Consider the following 24,854-nt stretch of genomic DNA (forward strand, 5'->3'; position numbering starts at 1 on the left):
GACAGCAATAGAACCTGAACCCAAGCTTCCCCACCCTTCCTTCCTATAAACCTCAATAACAGAGCTTGCAGAACACCCCCAAACAGCATTGCTGTTAGAGGCACTCGGATGTTTCAGATGTGAGAGAGATTACATCTATCAACAGCAGGGCTAAATCCTTCAGTAACATCGCTCCCTGTTCAAATAGTTTCTCATGTGCTTTGCAAAGGTACGGAAGGGGCATCTGACACTAGTGCCAAGCTTTTGTTAATTGTAACGCACACATAAATTTATATTTTTCTCCATGTGATATACTGTCCTTCTGGCCTCCTACCAACTTATTTCTATACATGTATCTGCCTGAGCCAGAAAGTGTGAAATGTATTTAGTGACATTGTATGGAGGGAAGCAGGTGAGATTACATTTGGCAAAATCTCCTTGGAGGTAATGTTTGTTCTGAAAGAGCAGGAAAAAAAAATTCTCCAGTTTATTTTGTTACGTAGCATTTTATATACATTCTACCCGCTGACCAGGTTTAATCCTTGGATGAGCAAGCAGAGTTGTCTTCCAAACATACAGAATATTTAATTCTCAAGTTTAAATTCCCATTTATTTAACTGCAGCCTCCCTGTCAGTCCTAAGTTCATTTCTTAGTGGAACTGCAAATACTGTACACATTACATGGCAATATATGTAGAAATTCAATGTAACAGCACACACAATATTAATAATCACATCCAGTGTGTCTCCCTGACTGTGCATTATTTCTGAATTGTTTTTGAAAAAGTGTTATTTACTTATTTACTTTTGCGGAGAGGATATGAAGACATTACCGTGAGTTCTAGTTTCCCAGAACCAGATTTTTATCTCAGATGCACAGTATGTAAATCCTAGCAGTTGTTAGGAAGTTGCTTTTTGAGATAAACGCAATACTTCAGGACCTGAGAATGAAATCTGGTGCTTTTAACGCATGTATTATTTCTATGAGCAGAGCTTAACACGCGTAAATCGGCAATCCAAGAAAGGAACTAGGAGTGGGAAGAAAAACACTTTTTACAAAACCCCTTCACCAGTTCATTTCCTCTGGTGACATCTGTAAAATACCTACACCCTAGGCTTCATTTCTTAAAAAAGAAAAGGAACGTATTTACATTGGTAAAAATCCTAACATCTGAGATGTTTCTTGCTTGACATGTCATTCCAGATTCTGTGCATTTCTTCTGGAGAGATCTGATGCACGGTGATAACTCGGCGATACCTACACAAACTGTAGGCCATTTTCCAGTGATTGAAGCCACTGTTCTGGAAAGGATGGATGCCCAGCTTTCGAAGACACAGTCCCACATATACATCTTCCAGGTGAAGCAGCCTGGTGTGGAGGGAGGTCTTGTAAATGAGTTCAGCCACATCAGCTGAAAAGATATAGCCGGTCCCCGAGCAGAAGGGTGGGTAGTTACTGTCGGGGTACAAATCCCTAGGCATATACCACTTACTGCGGACGTCTCGGATTGGCCCTCCGTTGATGACATAGCCAGTAAAATACCTTCTTCTTGGCTTGGTGGACGGTTTTAGTAGTTTATAAATAAGGTTGTCCATGTTGACAAAAATGTCGCTGTCTGTTTTCATGACGTACTTGGCTTTTGAACAAAAAGTGGCCACCCACCTCATCCCCATTAAGGTTTTGAGGGTAAGGTTATGGTAGGAATCAATGAAGTCCTCCACGATAATGTCGTGAAAGATCTGGCTTTCTTGCTCCACCATCTGATTGAGAACGGGATCAGCGTTCTTGCCCAGGAGGAAGAGAGTGGCTATCTTGATCCCTTTAAAGTTGTTCTCATCCCCCCAGGTCTCTCGGATCGCCTGCCGGGCATCAAATTCTTTATGGGTGGTGCTGATGAGGATAACGAGGAAAGGAATGTTTTTCTCACACTTGTTGGGCTCATTTATAAGAAATTCAAAAGAATGGGGGTTTATAGGTCGAGTTCTTATGTTGCCAAAGGTGAAGTTTTTCCTGGCAACTGTTAGATGGCTGAATGGCTTGGAGCCAGTGTAGGAAGAAGTAGGGCGAGTGACACTCAAGTACCAGAGAGCGCTGGCCCAGCACACGACTGTCAAAACGTATAAACAGGAGACCTTTGAAGCCATTGTCTTGAGAGCACGTCTATTCCCAATATTGAAGAGTATGCCTTCTCGGCATTAGTTTCTTTTCATTTGGTAAAGGTAGCATATTACTAGTAAATCTTAAAGTTCGACAGAGAAGCGTGAGTACAGGACTGTCCATGGGTCTCAGTGGCCGTCTGGCACCTCTGTATTCACTCTACTTTTCTCCAAATCTGATACAAGGGTCCATGTCTCATAAATCTTCCTCTTAACTCTGCAAAATCAAAGTACAGTTGTCATTCAGATTTACTTAGTCATTTCACATCCTCAAATAAACATAATAAGGGTATAAGGATTACCCATGCTGATTAAAATAAACACAGGCATTCATTTCCATCAGTATTGACAACTCCCTGACACAAGCATTCTACCTTTCTTCCCTTGATAGGAGTTGTTTACAGATATTCATAGCTCCATGGTATCAGCAAATACATTATAAACTATAGATGAACCATGAAGGAAACTGAATATTCGTAATTTTAAAAAAGATTCCCCCTCTTCACAAGAGGCCTTCTTTGCAGTTAAATATCAATACTTTCTGATGCTAAAGTCTTCTTTCAACCAGGAAAATGTCACCCATGGCCTCATATCTTCCATTTTTCTCAAGTCTAAGTTTTGGTTTGCTTGATTCTGATGAAGTCATCAGTTCTCAACATCTCCTCGTTTTCTCTAGCCCCGTTCTTGAAAATGTGTCGATCACCACTGGAAAATCTTTGCTGAAATTGTCTTCCTTGGCTTTGACTTAGAAGTAATTCCCAACTTTTCTCACTTTTTTCCTTATTTTGGCTCTCACAAATGTTAGTTCCTCATTCTCAGTTTTCTGTAATGCTTCGTATGGAGAATATCCTTACCCCTCATGCATGGAGACCATGGCCCTGCTGTCCTTCAGAGAGTGGGCAGCATTCATTTTGGAGCTGATCTAAATGGTATCGCTTTTTGTGGTTTTCAGCAATTCACCCTTATGTTCCTTTGGTGAAATTATACTGTCCTCTTTTAATTCTTTTTACTTAGTTACACTTGCCTGTAAACATGGCAGGAGTATAATAAGGGAGACCATTGAGGTTGGGGGCCACAAATTCAACGGAGATGTGACAGAGCACTTTAACTGATGTTCAAATTAAAAAGTTGTCCTTCAGAACCGTAATCCTTTCTAGAACTTCTGCTGCTATCATGTCAGTCAAAAATATATGCCAGGTTACGACAACCATTCATGTAAAAAATTATCTCTTCCTTCTTAGATCAAAATGTGCAAAATGTGTCTTGGAGGACACAGATAGCAGATAATGGATATCAGTTTCACCAAAGTCTGCTTTAAAGAAAACTAGGCACTTAAATGTATACACTGTGTTGAAAGAATTTAACTGGGATTACAGATTGAAAATCATGTTTCCAAGCACAATAGTCATAATGAAATGAAAAGACATGACGGGCAACAGCAGAGGTAATACACATCTTCTTGTCTAAGCCAAGCACTGACTGTGAATATATGATCCGTATGAGACCAGCCATAACTCAGCGCAGTTATGGTTCTAACTAAATGAGTATTAGAATGGCTTCAAGCAGCATGACTCTAGGCATAGTCAGGCCTTCATCCGACCCATATTAAGTACTCTCTAAATATAGGCTCCGGTATCCTTGGCCTTCTGGAGGGAATTTCTGCTCTAAAGATAAAAAGGATGTGCTGTGCAGCAAGCTCTGAAACTTTAAGCAGTAAGCCAAAGGAAGTGTGAGAAATCAGCAACAGAGAGTTTAGAAAAGGGTTTCTCACCTTGGGATACACAGACATCGACTCCATTTGAATGCCAAAGGGACGTGAGTGAGTCTCAAGATGGTACTAGAAACCAAACTTTCTCCACCATTGTCCTAGCCTAGGATCTGATTCTTATGAGCCTACCTTTATCATCATATAGCCCTTGTCACCTCTCACACTTTCCTACTAGACTGCGAGCCACCCATCACTGAACCGTGAAGGGGTTCCCCAAAAGCAGCACCTGGAAGAGGCTTCTACCAAGTTCTCTTCTGGAGCCACTAATCAGGCTATCAATCGGGGGTTAAGGGCGTGCTGCAACGTATTGGAAAAACAGAAACAGAACGCACACGCCTCCTCAAGGAACTCACAGTCTAGGAGGAAAGACGTCAAGTGAATGATTAAAACAGTGGGATAAACATTTCATCATAAGGCTAATGGAGTACATAGGAGAGGTGGGCTGGTGGACAGGGCGTGGGAGAACTAGGGACGGTCCTGCAGACTGTGCAGAGTGCTTCTCCAAAGGGACCATTCTCCTAAATTGCAGTGTGAGTCCCACGCTCCATCCGCTCCCAGAGTCTAACAATGAGGTTGCCTTGGGGACAATGCCATGGAAAGTTCATAGAAGTTATCTCAGCTGAATCTTCAAGGACATCTAGGAATTATCGGGATGAGGGTCGGGCATTCCAGGCAGAGGGACCAGCATATACAAAGGCATAACATGAGAGAGCCTAGTGTGTGCCAGGGCTGTAGAGTAAAGGAAGAAGACAGGGCGATGGGGTGGTGGCTGTGGAGACAGGCAGGGGGCAGATGGTGAGTGGTGCTCAGAAACTATTCTTAGCGAGGAGCTGGTTACCCATCTTTGCAAACTAAAGGGCGTAACGGAGGATTCTACCTTCCCCAAATCCTGTCCACTGATTTTCAATAGCAGTTCATTTTTCCATATTAAGGATATCTATCTCCCATAGCTCTGTGCCCCAGAAGAATAAGCAAAAATTTGTTTTATCTGATAACTTTCTGTATGGTTTTCCAGGAGAAGGGACTCCATAAACACAGGCAGCTGGGCAATTTAAAAAGAGCTAAAAGAGGGAGAAATATGAGAGGAACAGGTGAGAGCACGAATCAAGTATATGTATTTACAAACCCTTTTCACAGAAGAATGAGCATTCTTCCCTAGACAGCTAACAAACATGATACTTCCTACCATTGTTACTGTAGGTCTCATTTAAAAATGTGTATAGTGCACCAGGCACTGTGCTACGCGCTGTATTCAACGCCATGGATTTTACAGAGTTTCGTGCCTCACGGTTTTACAAGGGAGATATTTTCTCCATTTTACAGATGAGAGAATGGAAACTTAGAGATAATAAGTAGCTTGTTCAAGATCACACAACAGGTGAGTGACCAGGTAAGTAATCATCCCAAGTTTCCTAAGGCCTGTTAGGACAACAGGCAAAATCTTGCATGAGAAAGCCCAGGGTGGAAGGGATTATCTCAGGCTGCTAGTCTCCCAGGATCCGTAGGTTTATTTTCTTAGATGTGTGTCCACTGCTTGAATTTTTTTCTAGTTTTTGGTTTGCTACCCACCGCACTACACCAATTCTGAAGGGATCCTTGGTCATCAAAAAATGATGATTTGCAAAGAGCACATTAAAGCCTGAAGATGCTGGGGGTGGGGGAGAGCTTTAGAAATTGAAATGGTTCAGAAACACTGCAGTTCCCTTTCTCTGAAGTCCTGCAAAACACACACACACACACACACACAGTCACACACAGTCACACACTGAAAGAATCACTCTCTCTATTGACTTATTTTTCAGACGAGAACAAAAGTAGGCACAGTGTTACATCTTGGTCACCAATAAAAGAGAGGATTTGAAATGGGAACAGGAACCAGGCAGAATCTGAAGAGCGGCCAAGGATAATGTGGACCCGCAGCACGGGGTGCTCAGAAACGTCCTTTTTGCTCACAACCAAACAAACTTCTCAGGTGGCCAAACAAGCACAAAAATAGACCTCTGGACCAGAAACAGTAACATAAGTCAAGACAGGAGAGAGCAGCTTGGTGCATTTAATGCTAATGAGTAATTTCATATATGTTGGATTAAGTAGATGGTAATGGGCCAGATGTCCTTGTTTTACTCCTTGAGTAACTGGCTGTGTGGCTTTCTGTGCCTTAGCAGCCTTGGGTATAAAATAAGGGCAAAAGTAACATCTGCTTTACTTCCAAATACGTTAAACGTATTAATTGTCTGAGTTTCCGGGGAAAGAGTGTAATACAGATAGATGGTATTAGGATACAAAGAGCAAGTTCTAATGGGGCGAGGGGATTCTGTCAGTCCATCAGTTCATGATTTGGGATCCAGGCACATACATTGATCAGTCCTTCTAGATACATAGGATTGCTGTCAGTTTTTTGGGTTAGTGACTACACTGTACAGATTTTCTTGCTAGAGAACTCTATCTTCTTCCTGGAAAACTCAAAGACAAAGGTGCACCGAAAATCTAAGAAAATTCATCAGCTGAAAAGTTCTGGGGAAGAAGCTGAGTGTCACACAGCAGAATTCTCCAGAGGGTTCGTTTAGTTTTACAAGATTGAAACAAAAAACCCTGTTTAACAGACACGTTAATGTATCAGTAAAGTAGAAAGCGAAACACAAAACATTTGTTATTCCTTTCAGCAGCCCTACCGCAACTGCAGACGCTGATGACACATTAACTTGTCATCCATTAAAGACAAATCCCTCCACACTCTTGCACTGTTGGTGGGAACATAAATTGATACAGCCACTATGGAGAACAGTATGGAGGTTCCTTAAAAAACTGAAAATAGAACTACCATATGACCCAGCAATCCCACTACTGGGCGTATACCCTGAGAAAACCATAATTCAAAAAGAGTCATGTACCACAATGTTCATTGCAGCTCTATTTACAATAGCCAGGACATGGAAGCAACTTAAGTGTCCATCATCGGATGAATGGATAAAGAAGATGTGGCACATATAGACAATGGAATATTACTCAGCCATAAAAAGAAACGAAATTGAGATATTTGTAGTGAGGTGGATGGAGCTAGAGACTGTCATACAGAGTGAAGTAAGTCAGAAAGAGAAAAACAAATACCGTATGCTAACACATATATATGGAATCTAAGAAAAAAAAAAAGGTCATGAAGAACCTAGGGGTAAGATGGGAATAAAGACACAGACCTACTAGAGAATGGACTTGAGGATATGGGGAGGGGGAAGGGTAAGCTGGGACAAAGTGAGAGAGTGGCATGGACATATATACACTACCAAACGTAAAATAGATAGCTAGTGGGAAGCAGCCACATAGCACAGGGAGATCAGCTCGGTGCTTTGTGACCACCTGGAGGGGTGGGATAGGGAGGGTGGGAGGGAGGGAGACCCAAGAGGGAAGAGATGTGGGAACATATGTATATGTATAACTGATTCACTTTGTTATAAAGCAGAAACTAACACACCATTGTAAAGCAATTATACTGCAATAAACATGTTTTAAAAAAAAAAGAAAGAAAGAAACATTCAACTAGAATATTTAAAAGATTCCACCCACCCCCTCCACCCGGGGGCCTTACTGTATTGCAGATTACCATGAGGTAATCACAGAACACCTTCGGTAACCATGCACCTTCACCTTTCAGAAAGTTAATGGGGCAGAATTTTGAATTTGAGAAGCACATGTTTCTCCTAGAAATCGCATCCTGGATAGTCTTATTCTGAGTAATTTATTTTTTTAAAAAGCCCCTGAATCTGCTAAAGTTCTGTTGTAGAGCCAGAGGTCAGTCCCAAGAGCAAGTGGGTAGTGTCCCTTGGGTGACCTGTGCATAGTCTGGGTGCCAAGTTCATGTCCTTCACCATCATAGTTCAAGCAGGCACAAGTCAACTCTGATTTCCTAAGCCTTGGTTACCACTGAGTTGGCTTGACAATTATATCAGCTGCCCTACACCCGCGGGCAAGGCTGCAGGGGCCCCAGCAAACGGCCTGTTTCCACTCTGGTGTCTCAAGGAATATAATAGCTTCTTCACTGGTTCATCAGAGATGCACTGAACACCTGTTGACGCCAGGCACTGTTCTATAAGCTGGTTAAGATGGATGGGGAGCTTACTTTCTAGGAGAGGGAGGCAGAAATTAAACACATGATAAATGAAGGCAAAAATACGTTCACGTAGAGATAGGTGCTGGGATGTAAATAAAGTGAAGCAATGGAATGGAGACTGAACAGAGATGGAACGGGGAGGGGCAACTTTAGGTAAATTGGTCTCTCTGAGGGGGTGACACTGGATCTGAGAATAGAAGGTCTTGCTAGTTCTGGTTCAGTCCTTGAGCCTTTCACTAAGTTTATGTTTCTCAGCTTGGATCTTTGGAATTAATGCTTCCTTAGGAGCATCCTTCTGGTTTTTGACCTCTGCCCCTCCCTCGTTTTTTGGATTTTCTTGGCTTCATGTTTCTCGGCTGTGGCCATTCCGCCCACTCCTGCAAATGCCCTCAGCTTCTAGATAGGTAGGTTATCTACTGTCTCAGTTTGCTACGGCTGCCATGACAAAGTAGCACACAGCGGAAGCTTAAATGACATAAATGCATTGCTTCACAGTCCTAAAGGCTGGAAGTCTGAACAGATGTTGGCAGGGTTGGCTTCTTCTGAGGACTCTGAGGGAGAAATCTGTCCCATGACTCTCTCCTAGCTTCTGAGAGTTTGCTGGCCATCTCTGGTGCTCCCGGCTTGTAGATACATCACCCAGATCTCTGCCTTCATCTTTCCTTGGCGTTCTCCCTGTATGTGTCTCTGTGTCGAAATTTCCCCTTTTTTATAAGGACACCAGTCATATTAGATTAGGGCTCACTCCAATGACCTCATTTAAAAACTCTGCTTCCAAATAAGGTCACAGAAATTCTGAGGTACTGGGGCTGGGACTTCAGTGTATCTTTTCGGAGAGACATAATTCCACCTGTATCAACTACTTTCCTGGGTAGCAACAAAATGAAACACTTTGCTTGACAAGACTTCACTCCTCCACACATTTTATTTTCTTGATTTAAACAGGTAAATCCTTGGGTTTTGGTAAATTAACTTTGAAAGGATGAACAATTTGTAACTAGCATTCAAAGGAGGATGAGACACAAGTGTGAAACGGGACACAAAGTTTGGTTTGCTTTTACATTAAAAAAAGCTAGTTCAGATTATTTTTTAAGATCATGTGAAGAATATGGGACAGTTTATTTATTTTACTCAAGCAGTCCTTTGTTCCTGCCACTTCTCTTTCCTTTGGGCCCCCCCTTAAAAACACTAATTAGTTGAGAAAGCTATGTCAGGGATGTGGCCAATTTTCCAAAAGGTTGGTGCCAACAGTTCTTGAAATACTGACTTGGTTTCCAGAGAATAAGGACAATTCTCCTGGTCAGCTCTAATTACCAGCATTTCTATTATTCTATTTCTATTAGAGCCAATTTTGAATATTCAGAGACCACATGGCACTAAAGAAATGGTCTTAACATTAAAATCCACATAGTAACTTTAAAACCATGGTGTAGAAACATAAACCAGTTGAAAAAAAGAGGAATGAAAAGAAGACAGAAATTCAGAAAGAGAGAGAGAGAGAAAGGACTAACTAAATACTAGTGCTTATGAAATGCTCCTGAAATGAATGAGAAGCTGGCTGTACAACACATCGTGGTAGTGAGTAGGGTAAAAGAGATCCCTTCTGAAAAACGTTTTGATCTCAGATGGCTTTCCTCAGAGTTGGTCAATCAGTGAAATCAAAGAATCTTCATTCTGTGGGGAAATCCAGGAACTCAGGCTGCAGCAGAACTAATTGATAAACGAGCCCCGAAGGCCAGAGAGTCTACTCAGCTGCACTGATTTAGCAAATGGTTATCCTGATGCCATACTAGCTGCCTTCCTCTCGCTCTTGTAATTATGTTCTAAATAAGCACAGGAGAGGAAGAAATAAAGCACTGGTCCTTGAAGGCAGAATTTCATAAACCATTATATTATACAGCTTGCTAACTTATTATCTCTTCAAATCACAGAGGGCTGGCCTTTCTCTGAAGTAAGGCCTCTGTGGCTATGGAACGCACCATATACCCATGAAGTCGAAATCCCTGAATGCTCGTAGAAGTTAAGTGTTCTGACTCCTTTGCCTCAGAAAGACAAAGAACTAATCTGTTTTTTTTAAAAAAATTTAATTATGAAGTCTTTCAAAGAGACCCCATAATTGAACTTACCCAACAGATCATTTGCAACGAGGAAGCGGCAGAAAGCAAAAGGTAATATTCGTCATGACTTGGCAGTTGAAGTCATTTCCTTCTCAAATCTGGAAGAAATTATTTGAACCTTTCTTTCTTCAGTTCAGTATACCTTGAAATTTCTTGAAAAGGCCTTTATAAATCCCTGCATTCAGAAGAATGGGGCCAGCTTGAAAGAGGAGTGGTTGGGATGAGGATGCCTTTGTATGGGCTTAGGGCTCCTGCTATTCTGAAAGCTACATTCTATTTCACTGCAGAAAAAGAGCACTTCGAATTAGAAGGGAAGATTATAGCTTTCTTCAAATCAATGTGTTGCCCTAGTTCTAGAATTCAGGGAATTTTTAAACATTGCTACAATCCTCTCAGGAAAAAATGAAAATGAGGATATCTCATTATTTTAAATAAATCCTTGGCTTCCTTTCCAGCGATGGATATTGTGTCTTTTTCCCCGGACCGGGGCATGAACGCGTGTCCCCTGCATCGGCAGGCGGACTCTCAACCACTGCGCCACCAGGGAAGCCCGATATTGTGTCTTGACTGCCTTATATGAGGCATGTTTTTAAAGATGGGCAGAGCAATCACTTGTTCAATCATAGGAGCTTGGGAACCTGGTAATGTGGTCGGGCCTTGGATAAGGGCTTCTCTACTGGGAAAGGAAATGCCAGGATGTTTCATTACAGATTTGGAAGAGCATGGGAGGAAAGACATCCTGCTAATATAAACAGCAGCTGGGAGAATTTAAAAATGATGAGCCATGTGATATCAAAAAGAGTTTTCACTTGGCCCATTATTTTGGGGGAAAACTGATTAAAAATGGCTATTTTTAGAAACCAGAAAGATGTTAGTGTATTACTGTCTGAAATTTACAAAGTCTAAGGTGAGCTATTTCTTAGACAGCTCACCACAGAGAGATAATATTATTTTAGGTCAAATTTCAAAGAACGATGTAAGTACCATTTAGCAACTGATAACATATGGATGAGAATTTGCAATTTTTATTTTCTTTTCTCCCCCTTTTCTAATTTGAACGCCCCTTTATACAATATCATTTAATTGGAATACGTAATAGCCAAAAGTAATTTCACGTAGATGCTCTCAATGGAAATTATTCTGTAGGCAGTCAATCTTATGGCACTGGGAGAACTGGATTCAACTTCCTGATTTTAGTCATTGGTTCTGAACTCAGTGCCTCTCTCTGCCTTGTTTTCTCATCTATCAAATGAGAATGGTAACATCTGGACATACTTTGCAGGGTGAGTGTAAGGATCAAATTTCAAAAATTATTTGAAAGTAATTTGTAAGCTGAACACTGCGACATGAATTAGAAGTATCATCATGGTTAATATAAACATGATAAAGACAAATCCTGAGAGGATCACCTATAAAATGTATCCTGAGCAATGATCAGTCAATGCATCTTGAGTATGTAGTACAAAAGCAGTTTTCTTACTTGTCTGTTGCTCCAAAAAGCTTAGTATTTCCAGTTGAATGTTTGCATAAGAAATTTCAAGGTCATTTTATACTGTCTATATTAAAAAGGTCTTGCACTTTGGCCAAAAAAATGGGGGGTTTATGCAAGTTAGAGGAAACGTCATTATGAGTATTATTACGAGCACTAATGTGATGTAGAATTAAGTCTTCTCAAATAGGACTTAAGAATATGAAAAATCTACCAGATTTAAATAGCCTTTGAGTAGCATTTACATAGCCATAATTAACATTCTATGGACACCAAGACAGCCTGAAATGGCTACGCCATGATTCTTTTACAGACGCTTAAGACAAAGCCAATACAAGATTCATGATGTTTTTTCTTCGTAGGATTGTCAAGGTTTTTCATAGAATCTATCAGAAATGTACTATTACGAAGTATCTCACCATGTCAACACTTAACTAAGAGACTTACTAGTTTTCACCATTAGAATTGGCTTTATGAATTGTTCTAGAAATGCACCCGAAGGAATGCCTGGGTGACAATGATGGTTTTGTTTGTCAGAGTAGCTTTTTAACCATGCCCTTTTGTTTCTGAAATCTCTGGTTTTGTACATAATTTTCTTAAATTAGTACCTACTGGTCCATCAGATGGAAATGCTGCTGTTTGTTTCATTCTCATTCTCAGTCAACTGCATTGGTTCTTCCCCAGCCTTGCTCCCCACAAGTTGCTGACCAAACACTTGCTCAGCTTCATCCTCATCAGACACTACTTTGTGCCTGGGATTTGTTTTTGTTTTTGTTTTTTTGTAGTACGCGGGGCTCTCACTGTTGTGGCCTCTCCTGTTGCGGAGCACAGGCTCTGGGCATGCAGGCTCAGCGGTCATGGCTCACGGGCCCAGGCGCTCCGCGGCATGTGGGATCCTCCTGGACCGCGGCATGAACCCATGTCCCCTGCATCGGCAGGTGGACTCTCAACCACTGCGCCACCAGGGAAGCCCTGTGCCTGGGATTTCTATTTCTACACATTCCCTTCTGTTTACAACTTCCTTTTTGCTAAAGATTCTAATTTCTCCAATGGTTAGACACCCAGCCTGCCAATTTTCATTCTACTGCCGCCTTGAACTCTTCACCACAATCAACCTTACATAGCTCTTGAATCTGTTTGAGGCTACACTGGACTCCTCTAGATTGGATTCCACGGGCAGGGATTACACTATCAATCTCTCCCATGGGCTTTGGGTTCGGTTCTCACTTGTGTGTCATTTCTCCATTTACTCTCCCCACTTCATTAATCCCCCACTGTTGCCTGTAATCTTTCTTCTTACTCCTGTGCCTTTAAATATTGGGGGGTAAGGTCTCATTATCAAAGAGACTGAGACAGTTTGTCTTCCGGACAAAGCCCAGGATTGACAGTAGACAGGAAAAGATTCCAGTTGTAGCTCTGTCATGAAATCTCTTTGGAAATGTACTGCCATCACCACGCCCCGCCCCCGCCAAATCTCTCTTGGTTTAAAAATTGCATTAATCCTCACTGATCAGAAATTCTGCCACTGGTCCATGTACTCTCAACCCCCTCAGTGAAGGTCTCTTCTAGATTCGGTGTTTGCAGCCTCTCTATTCCCACTGGCTCCTCTTTTGTCTTTAGAAGTGCTTATCTGCCCTTGCTTAGAAAAATGACAGGAGTAGCAACAAACCCTTCTCCTGACCCTGGCCTCACATTCAATTAGCATGGTATTTTTCTCCTTCATTTCATAACCGGAGCCTCTAAATGAGTGCTCTTTCCTGCTTTTCTTCATTTCCTCACCTACTTAACTTGCAATTTATCAGCATGCTACGTGATGCCCTCCCTGCTCTCAGCTGCTTTTGATACACTTGGTCCCTCTCTTCTTTCAACTCTTACCTAGGATTCCTTCCTACTCACGTTTCTCTGCTCATCTTTTTCACGGTCCTCTGTGTTCTCTTCTCTTCATCCCTCCTCTGCCTGCTCTTTACACTCTCCAAACCAGTACTCGGCCCTCGTTCCAGTCTCATCAGCACGGGGAGCTCATTCTTTTGAGAAAAGGCTTCCGCTGTCAACTTTCCAACAGCGTTCACTGGAAAGATGGAAGAGAGACCAAGAAACTTTACATCTCTTCCCATTTTCAGCACCCTGTTCTCTCTCTCAGACAGGGTATAAATGTCAACTTGTACCAAAGCAGGGAGACATTTGCCTTCCTCCTGCTTTTTGCTTTCTTTTCCCCTTGTAGACAATATATTTCAGAACACGTGTCCGAGTCCAATTTCTTAAACAGGGAAGTCTGCATCACAGACAAACTCAACAGACATATAGGGCAGGTTTTATTAATGACAACAGAAAGTAAAAAATGATTCTGTGCTTTCTGTTCACCTACATATATGAGAGGTTTTACTTTTCATTATATTTGAGATGTCAGGCTGTTTCTGAAACCGTGAAAATGTTGTAAAGTCCTATTCAGAGCGTGTTTTTACTTGGCCCATTAGAGATGACTTTCCATGAAATTCTGAGGCTATTTTTTGTTTAAGGACTGCATTTTAACAGTCATTTTTCAGTAAGTCACAGACAGATAGTACAGGTGACTTTTCTAAGAGATTTCAAGCTATTTGCTTTCCTTTTCCCTGATTATATAATTTGAAAACCCATCAGACAGTTTTAAAGTTTTGCAAAAGTAGAATTTAGGAAAGGTCTTTAAGTATAATTGGAAACAGGTCAGTTGTGAAAGGAACTAGTCTTGGAAAAAAATCTCACTTGCCATTCTACATTATATTTCTTCAGTCAAAACTGTAACCATTTTCATGACTGGGTAGATTATCATGGCACACCATTATTAAGATTTTTTAAATCATAATTATTTTGAAATAATATTTTAAATAGTAGTTTCTATTTAATCATTGCTTACTATTTGCTAGGACTATATAAAGTGCTTTAACAAATAATATTTGTTCATACAGTTTACATACTTAGAAGACACACCATTGCTTTCCCTGCCTCTACTCACATCTGTGATGTTCTCTATAGTTTACATAAAATCTTGCTAACAATTATAAGAAATAGGCATCCTTGTTCCCATTTTACAGAAGAGGAAACAGACCCAAAGAGATTAAGCAACTTGCTCCACCAGCATCTTATAGCTAGTGAGTGATTAAACCTGGATTTAAACACAAGTCTGTTAAACTGTAATGTGTGGGTCCACACAGTATATTCAGCATTTCACTTTTTACATGGTAGTCAGATTTTAAAAGTGTGTGTTTCTTATTTCCTTTAATAAACAATTATCCATGGAGTAATGTGAGAAATAGGGAAAACTGACTCACAGCTGCTGCAAATATTACCGTGGCTTTAAGGGTCTTTCTGGCCCTGAGATCCTTAGTTACATAACGTAGATGTGTAGTTATCATTTTTAAATGAGAACTGGAGAAAGGATGAAGGACTCATCCCCATTTACAAGGCTACTCCCGTCACCATATTTAGATATGTAGAAAACCAAACCAATAATGATGCTTGGAGCACATGCAATTCTATGTCAAAAGGAACAGTTGCTCTTAAGGGATATTTTAATTAAGCTCTGAAGGCCAGATGAGCTACTCATCCCTGCCATAATGAAGCACTCATTTTTATCTTGTGGAGACTGTAAGACTTGGCATCTGAGGCTCTGTCACTTACTAGCTATGTGTCTGTAATCAAGTAAATTCTCCACTTACAGCAAATTCGGTAGATTAGCTAACTGATTTCCTATTCTAATCCCCCTTTAGCTTTTCTTCCAGGAAATAGGCCAGTTGTAAAAGAAGCTGAAGTCCAGACTAAATTTCCCAGGTCCCTTTACAACTAGGATAAAGGCATATGACCTAATTTCCACCAATCAGAAGCCTCTGGGCAAGATAAAGATGCAGGAGTGAGCAACGGAAGGTGGCAGCGGCTTTCTGGTTATTTGGATTGACTGGAGAGCACATGGAGTGCCAAAGGTATCTGGTTCTTCTGGAACTGCTGTGATGAAATTTCCAGCCTCCAAATGTGAACATCGTAGGGGTGAATAGAGGCAGTGGAAGCAATGAGGCATCCTCTAAAAGAGCTCCAAATAATTGTCAGGCACTGTTTAGGCTGTATTGTTCATGACGCTGCTGTCTGGCTGGTTAGTAACCAAACCTGGGTCTTGCCATCCCAGAGATTCCATGAACTACCTAATACCCTTTGACAAGTTCCTTTCTCAACCTGGGAGAGTGGATACTATTGTTTGTAACTAAGAACCCCAAGCATACACCATTCTACTTCTTTAAGGATAAGATGAGATGGTAATCTACTTTTTAGGCTGGTTGTGAGGTACATGGTAAGCTTTAAAATGGCACATAGGGGCTTCCCTGGTGGTGCAGTGGTTAAGAATCTGCCTGCCAATGCAGGGGACACGGGTTCGATCCCTGGTCCAGGAAGATCCCACATGCCGCGGAGCAACTAAGCCCATGAGCCACAACTACTGAGCCTGCGCTCTAGAGCCCATGAGCCACAACTACTGAGCCCGCGTGCCACAATTACTGAAGCCCATGTGCCCTAGAGCCCGTGCTCTGCAACAAGAGAAGCCACCGCAATGAGAAGCCCGCTCACCTCAACGAAGAGTAGCCCCTGCTCGCCACAACTAGAGAAAGCCCGCGCGCAGCAATGAAGACCCAATGCAGCCATAAATAAATAAATAAATAATTGAATAAGATGTTTTAAAAAATAAAATAAAATGGCATAGAAATTTTAATTTTTGTTATTATTAATTGCTGGCCACTTAAGCTTTGCTGGAGAGAACTACCAACCACCACAAAATAAATAAATAAGTTCCTGCTATACTCACCTTGGAAAATGCTGCATAGTATTGCCCATGTGAGATGCAGCCTTTTGAATTAAGGATTATATTTGAAAACTCTATTATTCTCTCTCCGTGCTATCTAAGAATGTATAGCATATGTCTTTGGACTAGATGTCACTTGGCCCATTTGTTGTGATCTTGCTTAGGGCAAAATACCCTGTATGACAACTGATTATTTCTTTCGGGGAACTGTTGTGCCCCTTTCTCCAAGATGAATTCACTGAAAACCACACAGCCTTCATTTAAAAACAGGACTCCAAAAATACACTCTCAAAAATTGCTGAAAATTCATTTGGTTCTTTGTAATGTGTTAATTTTACTTATATAAATATACATGGCATCGTACATGTACCCACTCTTGAGCCTGGAGACATGCTGACAACTTATTCGCTGTTCTTTTTTTTGGTCCTCAAAAGGACCATTATAGTTTTATTTGCACGTATTTACTCATTATATTTGACAATCCCATGATTAAAATTTATAAATGTTACATTAAATATACAAACTGAAATGAAAATCCCCTACTTTAAAGGAGTTTATAGTTATAGTAACTATAATCTAGAAGAAATAAGAAATAATTAGTTATGCCACTATAACTGAAACAGTTTATTGTTGATGAGGATGACTGGGTTAAATTCACGGAAGAGACAACACGACTTAGATTAAAAATTTTTTTTAAATGAAATCTCAATAGGAGAAAAATTGGTTGTCGGGGAGAGACATTCAATGATAAAATGAAAATACTTGCAAAGAAACAAAGGTGTTAAATTGTTTGATTTATTTGGAGAATTGGGAGCTGTCCAGTATAGCAAATTCTTGGATTCATGACAGAGTGTAGTTAAAATTAAGAATGCAGAGGGAGTCCTTGCTCATGAGTATATTTCCTCTCCACCATACCTTTTATCATTTCTTCATCTTCAATATACTTTCATAACTTTACCATTGATTGTATTTTAGGTTGACTGTTTCTTTATGTCATATGGAAAAACCCCTCAATCCATAGGCTAGTTTCCTCAACTGCTTTTTTTTTTTTTTTTTTTTTTTTTTGCGGTACGCGGGCCTCTCACTGTTGTGGCCTCTCCCGTTGCAGAGCACAGACTCCGGACGCACAGGCCCACCGGCCATGGCTCACGGGCCCGGCCGCTCCGCGGCACGTGGGATCCTCCCAGACCGGGGCACAAACCCGTGTCCCCTGCATCAGCAGGCGGACTCTCAACCACTGCGCCACCAGAGAAGCCCCTCCTCAACTACTTTTTAACTGCATCTCTTTGATAAACTGTAACTTCTGTAAGGGCAAAGATTTTATCTGGCTTTATCACTGTTTTATTACTCTCATTATTATGTCTATCTTTATCACTATGTCTAAGCCTAACAGCATAGTGCGAGAAATACTGTAGTTAATAAATAAATAATTGCTGAGTAAATGGCTTCTAGATAGCCATAAACAGCAATCCATCATCCAACAGTAGCATCAACAAGAGCCCTTTGCTGAGATATCATAGATAAGTGGGCCATATTCTACAGCAAGTATTTATGTGATGTGCTGGAAAGATACACCAGAAGGTGCTTTTTGTAGTCTGGGTATATAACTTTTCCTATGCCGGGCCCTTTTCACAATGCTATTCAAGGCAAATTTTTGCCTCTGATTTAATTCCTGAATTCGTGACTTAGTTATAATGATTCTAGATTAAAAATACATTTTCTGGATGAAAGATAAAGTTTCCGTAGGTGACAATAAAACTCACATACACACAGTAACGCAGCATTAATAAGAAGAGAAATTCAGGAAACACAGAATTTGCAGCTTTTCTGGGTGAATATTTTTCAAAGTTTTTCACGAGTTGTCAACTGTCACATCCTTGAATTATTATTTCCTGAATGTCTTTCTGAACCGATTTTTAAAAAATTATCTGGCTTGCTGTTGTGGTGGGTCACTTGTGATCACATCCATCTTGTCCAGTTACAGCGGTAATATGTGTAACCTGGATCTCTAAGGAGTGATAAAGTGATGCAAATAGTGCTTTTCACCTTGGGTTACCATAGCCACAGTCATTATTTGCACCAGCTTCTGTGCTGTGTTCTATGAAATCCCCTAACAAGATGCTTCACCTCATGTCACATCCAAACTACTGATAAGAATACATTCATTGAAAAGTTTGGAACTGACATCATTTCACTGCCAAAATTGCCCTTCCAAAAAATTATCTTCAGAGCTATTGTTAGGTTGATTTTAATATGCTTGCAAATTCTTTATTTATAGAGACCATATGTTGCCGGATTCAAGAGGATAATTTGCATCCTGGGTAATCGGAATGGGGTGAAGAATAACCCTCTAATAACTGGAAAGTTTTCAAGGCATGAAGCACATGCAACAGCAATCATGGGCTCCGTGGTTCCCTGGGCATAGGTCAGTCCCAGAAAACTAGTAGAGAAGTGTTCATGCTTCTGGGTCTCTGGGGAGCTCTAGGGCATGGTTTCTGTGGCAGTTGTCAGAAATCAAGATTATTATTTATTTTCCACTTGGGTCAGAGAGCTAATAAGCAAATAAGTAAATTCCCAATAGGAGTAACATTCTTCTAAGAGGAAGGAGGAGGTTTTTCAAAGTGCTGTCTTATAGGCAGAGTGATTCCAGCATCCTTATTATTTTGAGTTGTGAGATGCTGAAGGGTGGGAACACTGGGTTAAATGAGATTCTTCCGATTTACTCACTGCAGGATGGCTCAGAGCCTTTACTATGATCCTTTCCTTTGGGAATCTCAATACACAGATATAACAAGGCTCACTGAATTCTGTTATTACCAGGAGCTTCTCGGGAACACAGTCTGGGATGCTGTGGCCTATTGGACAGTTTAGATGCTCCATAACTTCCCTTTTGGAATTATGAATGACTATCACCACTTTTTTGTTATAGTATCTCTTGTTGCTTAAAAAAAAAGGTCTAAAAAAAGGCAGACTGGTCACAGCCCTTTGGCTACTTCATGGGGTGAACATAATCCTACTAGAGTATCTATTTTAAAAAACTTCTTGTTAGCCTAGTGCCTTATTACTCTTAATTTTCTTAACTTTTCTCTTTCTAACAGTGTATTTTAAGGCCCTCTTGCTTTGGAGAAAGCTTTTGTTTTAGTAGTACACAAAGGATGCATACTCAAGACAGAAAATGCAGAGGATCAAAATAAACAAAAAGAAGAAAATAAAATCACCCATAATCCTATCAAGCAGATATGAGCACTGTTGACAAGTAGATGTAGATCTTTTATTTGCATTTTAGATATTTTCATTTATAAATATAGGAACACGTTGTGTGGACTTTTTTTTTTTTTTTTTTGCAGTACACGGGCCTCTCACTGTTGTGCCCTCTCCCGTTGCGGAGCACGGGCTCCAGACACGCAGGCTCAGCAGCCATGGCTCACGGGCCCAGCCGCTCCGCGGCATGTAGGATCTTCCCGGACCGGGGCACGAACCCGTGTCCCCTGCATCGGCAGGCGGACTCTCAACCACTGCGCCACCAGGGAAGCCCGATGTGGACATTTTAATATGCTTTTTTTCCACTTAGCAAGCAGGATCAACACTTTTGCATGCTATTAGCTACTCTCACGCCACTTCATTTTCAATCACTGCCATATTTCACTTATGTAATCATTCTTCCACTGTTGGATGTTTAGTCTTAACAGGCTTCCTGCTCTTCCCAAGTTTACTCTGTTAGCATTCTCAGAGATTTCAGTGATGTGAATATCAGAACAGATGACAGTGTTCTCGGTTCTATAAAGCCTTGTCCTAGAAACTTCACGTCTCAGTTGCTGTATCAGAGAACAAAGGCACTGACAATGACCTGCCACCTGGAGTCCCTGAAATTATACTCATGGTGCTACAGATGGTGATAAGGCCCCAGCCCGACTCATCAATCTGCAGCTACAACTTATTCCCAGGCCACTAATACTTCAGAGGGACAATGCAAGCAACTTATGGGTCAAATCCACAGAAGGGCACTAAGTTAACCCTTCTGGCTCCTGGGATGTGGACAGTATGGGATGTGGGGATCTTTAGGATGGCAGCATGAGACAGTTCCCTGTTTTGTTTGAAGTCTTCCAGGCTATTTATCTCAGAGCTTGACCTGGAATGAATGCCCACATCACCTACATCAAAGATAATTCCTTCAGCACCATAGGAACAGTTATGAAAAGGCCGATAACATCATAGCCCAGTAGTCTCTTCAATGAGCCAACTCCAGTAATGAGCGTCAAGTGCTAAGAATTCATATCTGTAGACTGACCACAGAAGTTCTTCCTGGCGTTGACAGGCATGACGTGAGGGAGGCTGGTGGGCTGGATTTCGCTGGTCTAAATGGAACTCTTACTCCATGCATGTTATTTTAGGATGAGACCTTGATTGCCTCTCATCCTTGTTTCCTTAACTGTGAAGCACCTTGAAGTAGTCTTTCATACAAAGGAGGTCAAATTGGACTGGAACTATCTTGGCTCTCTCTACAAGTCAAATGTTTATGAAAATCTGCAGCTACAAACTTTTAGTATTTAATTCCCAGGATTTTGGATTTTGTCAGTAATTTTGAAAAACATTTGTTAAGGGATTTGTACCAGGAGGCAGTATTGTGAAGTGTTAAAACTATAGACAGTATATTGAGATAACCTGAGTTCAAATTCTGCCATTTACTAGCTGTATCACCGTTCTGCAATCATCTCCTCAGCTGGAATACAGGAAAAGTGTGTCTATTTCAGATTCATGAAAATTAAATGAAATAAATATCAGGAAAGCACTCAATATCCATCTTGCACACAGAGATGCTTAATAAATACTATTATGATTAGTTTTAATATTGAAAGAAAATTATAAATATATTTAAATATTTTAATACAACTTATTATCAATAAGGATGCTATTATTAATTGTCTCTACTATGTGTGAGTGCTGTGCTTGTTCCTGGGGGTAAAAAGTTGATTAACATACTTTCCTCTAAGGAGTTGAAGTCTAGAGAGTAGTCACCTGCAGTTTATTTCAATATAGTGCTGTAAGTGATGAAATAAATGGTATACAAGTACGTATGAGATGTGGAGATGCATTGCTCAGTGTAGATGGATATAGGGGAGACTTAGTGGAGCCACATGGCATGGGCAGTGGAATTTTACTTGCAGGGCATCAGCATGAGTTACTGAAATGCTGTGGTTGCTGCTTCCCTCTGGTGCTTTCAACCTGAGCTTAAATCAAAAGAACTGAAGAAACCTCAAGTGTTTTTGTTTTGTTTTGTTTTAACGATTGGCTTTTACTGTCTTACAGAAGGTGTGAGAAAACAAGTCCCTGCTATTCTCTGTACAAAATAACTTTTGAAATATCATATATCTTTATATAGCCTAGTACAGGGAATACATTTTAATTCATTTGGGTTTTTTTTCAGCTTCTTTAATATGTACACCAAACCACATTCTAGTCAAGTGTTTAAAAACCTAGACCAAATCAAGGTAATAGTTTCTGGTGTTTAATTATTTGATTTATTTTATTTTTGGCTGTGTTGGGTCTTCATTGCTGCGTGCGGGCTCTTCTCTGGTTGCGGCGAGCAGGGGCTACTCTTTGTTGCGGTGCGCGGGCTTTCATTGCGGTGGCTCCTCTTATTGTAGAGCACGGGCTCTAGGTGCGCGGGCTCAGTAGTTGTGGCGCACGGGCTCAGTTGCTCTGCAGCATGTGGGATCCTCCCGGACCAGGGCTCGAACCCGTGTCCCCTGCATTGGCAGGCGGACTCTCAACCACTGCGCCACCAGGGAAGCCTGGTTTCTGGTGTTTAATTAAGCAAAAACAAGCCAACCCCCCCCCCCCCCGCCCCCTACAAAAGACAGTTATATTTTAAAGGAAACATTAGGGTAGGGAAAATTACTTAAATACATTAGCCTTTCATCCTTATTTCCTGTGGTTTCCCTTATTTTTCCTTCTCCCTGAGATACTCTCTTGGCAGCAAATACAGAATCTCAAGATCTGTACTACTGTAGACATTTGGATTTCTTGTGTCTTTGTCGGGGCATTTTACTTTCCTAATTAGGAACGGGGCTTCAGTGGCTACTGGCTAAAAATCAAGCCTGATGTAGCTTCTCACCCACTATTAGGAAAAGGGGGAGGCTGGAACGGGCCTTTGGTCCTCATTAGATGCCTGATACATTTTATTTGTACATTTGCAGAAGCGGCTCAGCGAGTGTGGCAGCGCCACTGTGGCCAGATTTGCTAATTGGAGAATGTGAGAGAGTAGCCATATAATCTCAGGGTCTCCGGGGAATTTGCCAAACTGGAAGTTTAATCCCATCATTGTGTTTCTTATCCTAAAGGCATAGAAAGACACTATCTCCAATTTTTGGTCTCCCTTCAGACACCAATGTGGCTTACAACGATCAAATGTCAGATGCGGATGAACTACAAAAGCCGACCTTGTCTTAAGGGTGAAGACCTTGCGCTGATCCATATTGTGTTCTAACACTGGACAGAGGAGATCGCTCTGGAGTAGCTTTTTTGAAAAGCTTTTTTAAAAAGCTGTTCAAGGAGCTTCTGAGTATCACATAAGTATAGAGTTGACCTTTGAACAATTCAAGGGTGAGGGGTGCTGACCCCCGGGCAAAATCCAAATCCACGTACTGCTAGCTCTGCCTCAAAAACAAGGGAACAGATAAACAGTTTGGATAGAATCAGGACTCAAACCCTCGTTCTTGTGATTTCACATATCATGATCTCTAATTGAACACAAACGCTTCCACACATTTAATGTAGAAAATACACTATATTTATTGAAAAATACCCACATGTAAGAGCGGACCTGTGCAGTTCAAACCTGTGTTGCTCAAGGGTCAACTGTATTTATCACGTTGTCATTCTCGGTGAATGAATGACAGAATGTAAGGCAGCAGTGGAGTTTCTTGCATAAAAAGGATTTCAACATTTAGTCGCTTCATTTTACGGGGAGAAAGTCTGTAGAGACATGAACCATCTGTGACATAAGTAAAGAACCGGTGGTATCTAAAGCTAGAACTCGGGTCTCTGATTCTGTTAAGAGCCTTGTTATCTTCTGGAAAAGAGGCCACATGGTGCCTTTCAAGGATGGACAAGCCAGGGTAAGTCAGTCTTTCTTTATCTTCCCACCTTGTGCACTAACAAAGGATGCTCACTGAGAAGATCATTGTTCAGACAGGGCTGACTCTCTATAAAGAAAAATCTAGGCTCCATTTGAGTGGTGTCTATTTACTGACTTAAAGCTTAAGTTTTCCACTGTGGGTACCAGTGTTTATATGGAAGACTGTTACACCCACTACATCTTCATTAAACAAAATGGAGTCTCCTTTTAGTCTGAGTAGGTATAATGATCCTATGACCCACAAGAACACCATTGCCCTGAACTCATTCTCTCTCTCTCTCTTTTTTTTTTTAAATAGTTCTTACCTGTGTTAGAGACTGTTTTTGAAATGGCGACCAGCACACCCTATTTTGTCCAGCAAAGTTCTCTTTTAAGTTAATAATCCACTCCACAAGAGTTCAACTCTTCACGGATACAGAAGTTCAACGTTGAGCTTGTTTTGTTAAAAATTCTGATTTCATCCTTACAGTCCGAATTTCAATGTTGGAAATAGTCTTAAAAGGTGCTTTAAGACAATCATCTACCTCAGGGATAAATCACATCTTAGATATGAATGTATCTGAGGAGGTACAGGAAAAGTTTCCAGAATCCCTTGGGAATTTGTACTAGAATCTGATCATGTTCACTTAAAGATGTCATATTTCATGTACAGACCAGCTATTCCTATAATTTCAGTGTCTATCTTCCAGTTCTACCCTGAGACTTGGTGGGGGATAGTCAAATCAATTCTCTCTCTTTTTTTTTTTTTTGCCGTACGCGGGCCTCTCACTGCTGTGGCCTCTCCCATTGCGGAGCACAGGCTCCGGATGCGCAGGCTCAGCGGCCATGGCTCACGGGTCCAGCTGCTCCGCGGCATGTGGGATCTTCCCGGACCGGGGCACGAACCCACGTCCCCTGCATCGGCAGGCGGAGTCTCAACCACTGCGCCACCAGGGAAGCCCCAAATCAATTCTCTTTTAGAGTACTTATGTGAGGGTAGATCAGTACCTTCTGGCTCTTCTTTCCCCAGATTAAGACATGCCCTTTTCAATTTGGGGGGAAGAGTTTACACCACACACAGTTGTTCCATGGCTGCCCAGAATTAGTTTTCAATGAGCAAATCAGGAACTAGCTCTCTTTGGATAGTGTTTTTTTTCTGACTCATTGGCATTGAAACACTTTCAGGATCTTTCTGAATTTAGCTTAAGGAACTGAATTTCCTTGAGAACTTCACTGTATGATGTCCAAGAGCCACTGGTGCTTCTATTTTTGTTTTTGTTAAGTTAATTTCCTAGTCTGGGAC

General features: G+C 41.1%; 1 protein-coding gene across 1 annotated transcript; it reads right to left on the reverse strand.

Moving 5' to 3' along the window:
- Positions 1–795: 795 nt before the first annotated feature.
- B3GALT1 (beta-1,3-galactosyltransferase 1) lies at positions 796–2,124 on the reverse strand. Its single transcript, XM_004323549.3, has one exon. It carries the CDS (start codon positions 2,122–2,124, stop codon positions 1,144–1,146), a length of 981 nt encoding a protein of 326 aa, XP_004323597.1. The 3' UTR covers positions 796–1,143.
- Between the last annotated feature and the right edge of the window lie 22,730 nt (positions 2,125–24,854).

Source organism: Tursiops truncatus, chromosome 7, assembly GCF_011762595.2.
Source record: "Tursiops truncatus isolate mTurTru1 chromosome 7, mTurTru1.mat.Y, whole genome shotgun sequence".
Taxonomy (NCBI): domain Eukaryota; kingdom Metazoa; phylum Chordata; class Mammalia; order Artiodactyla; family Delphinidae; genus Tursiops; species Tursiops truncatus.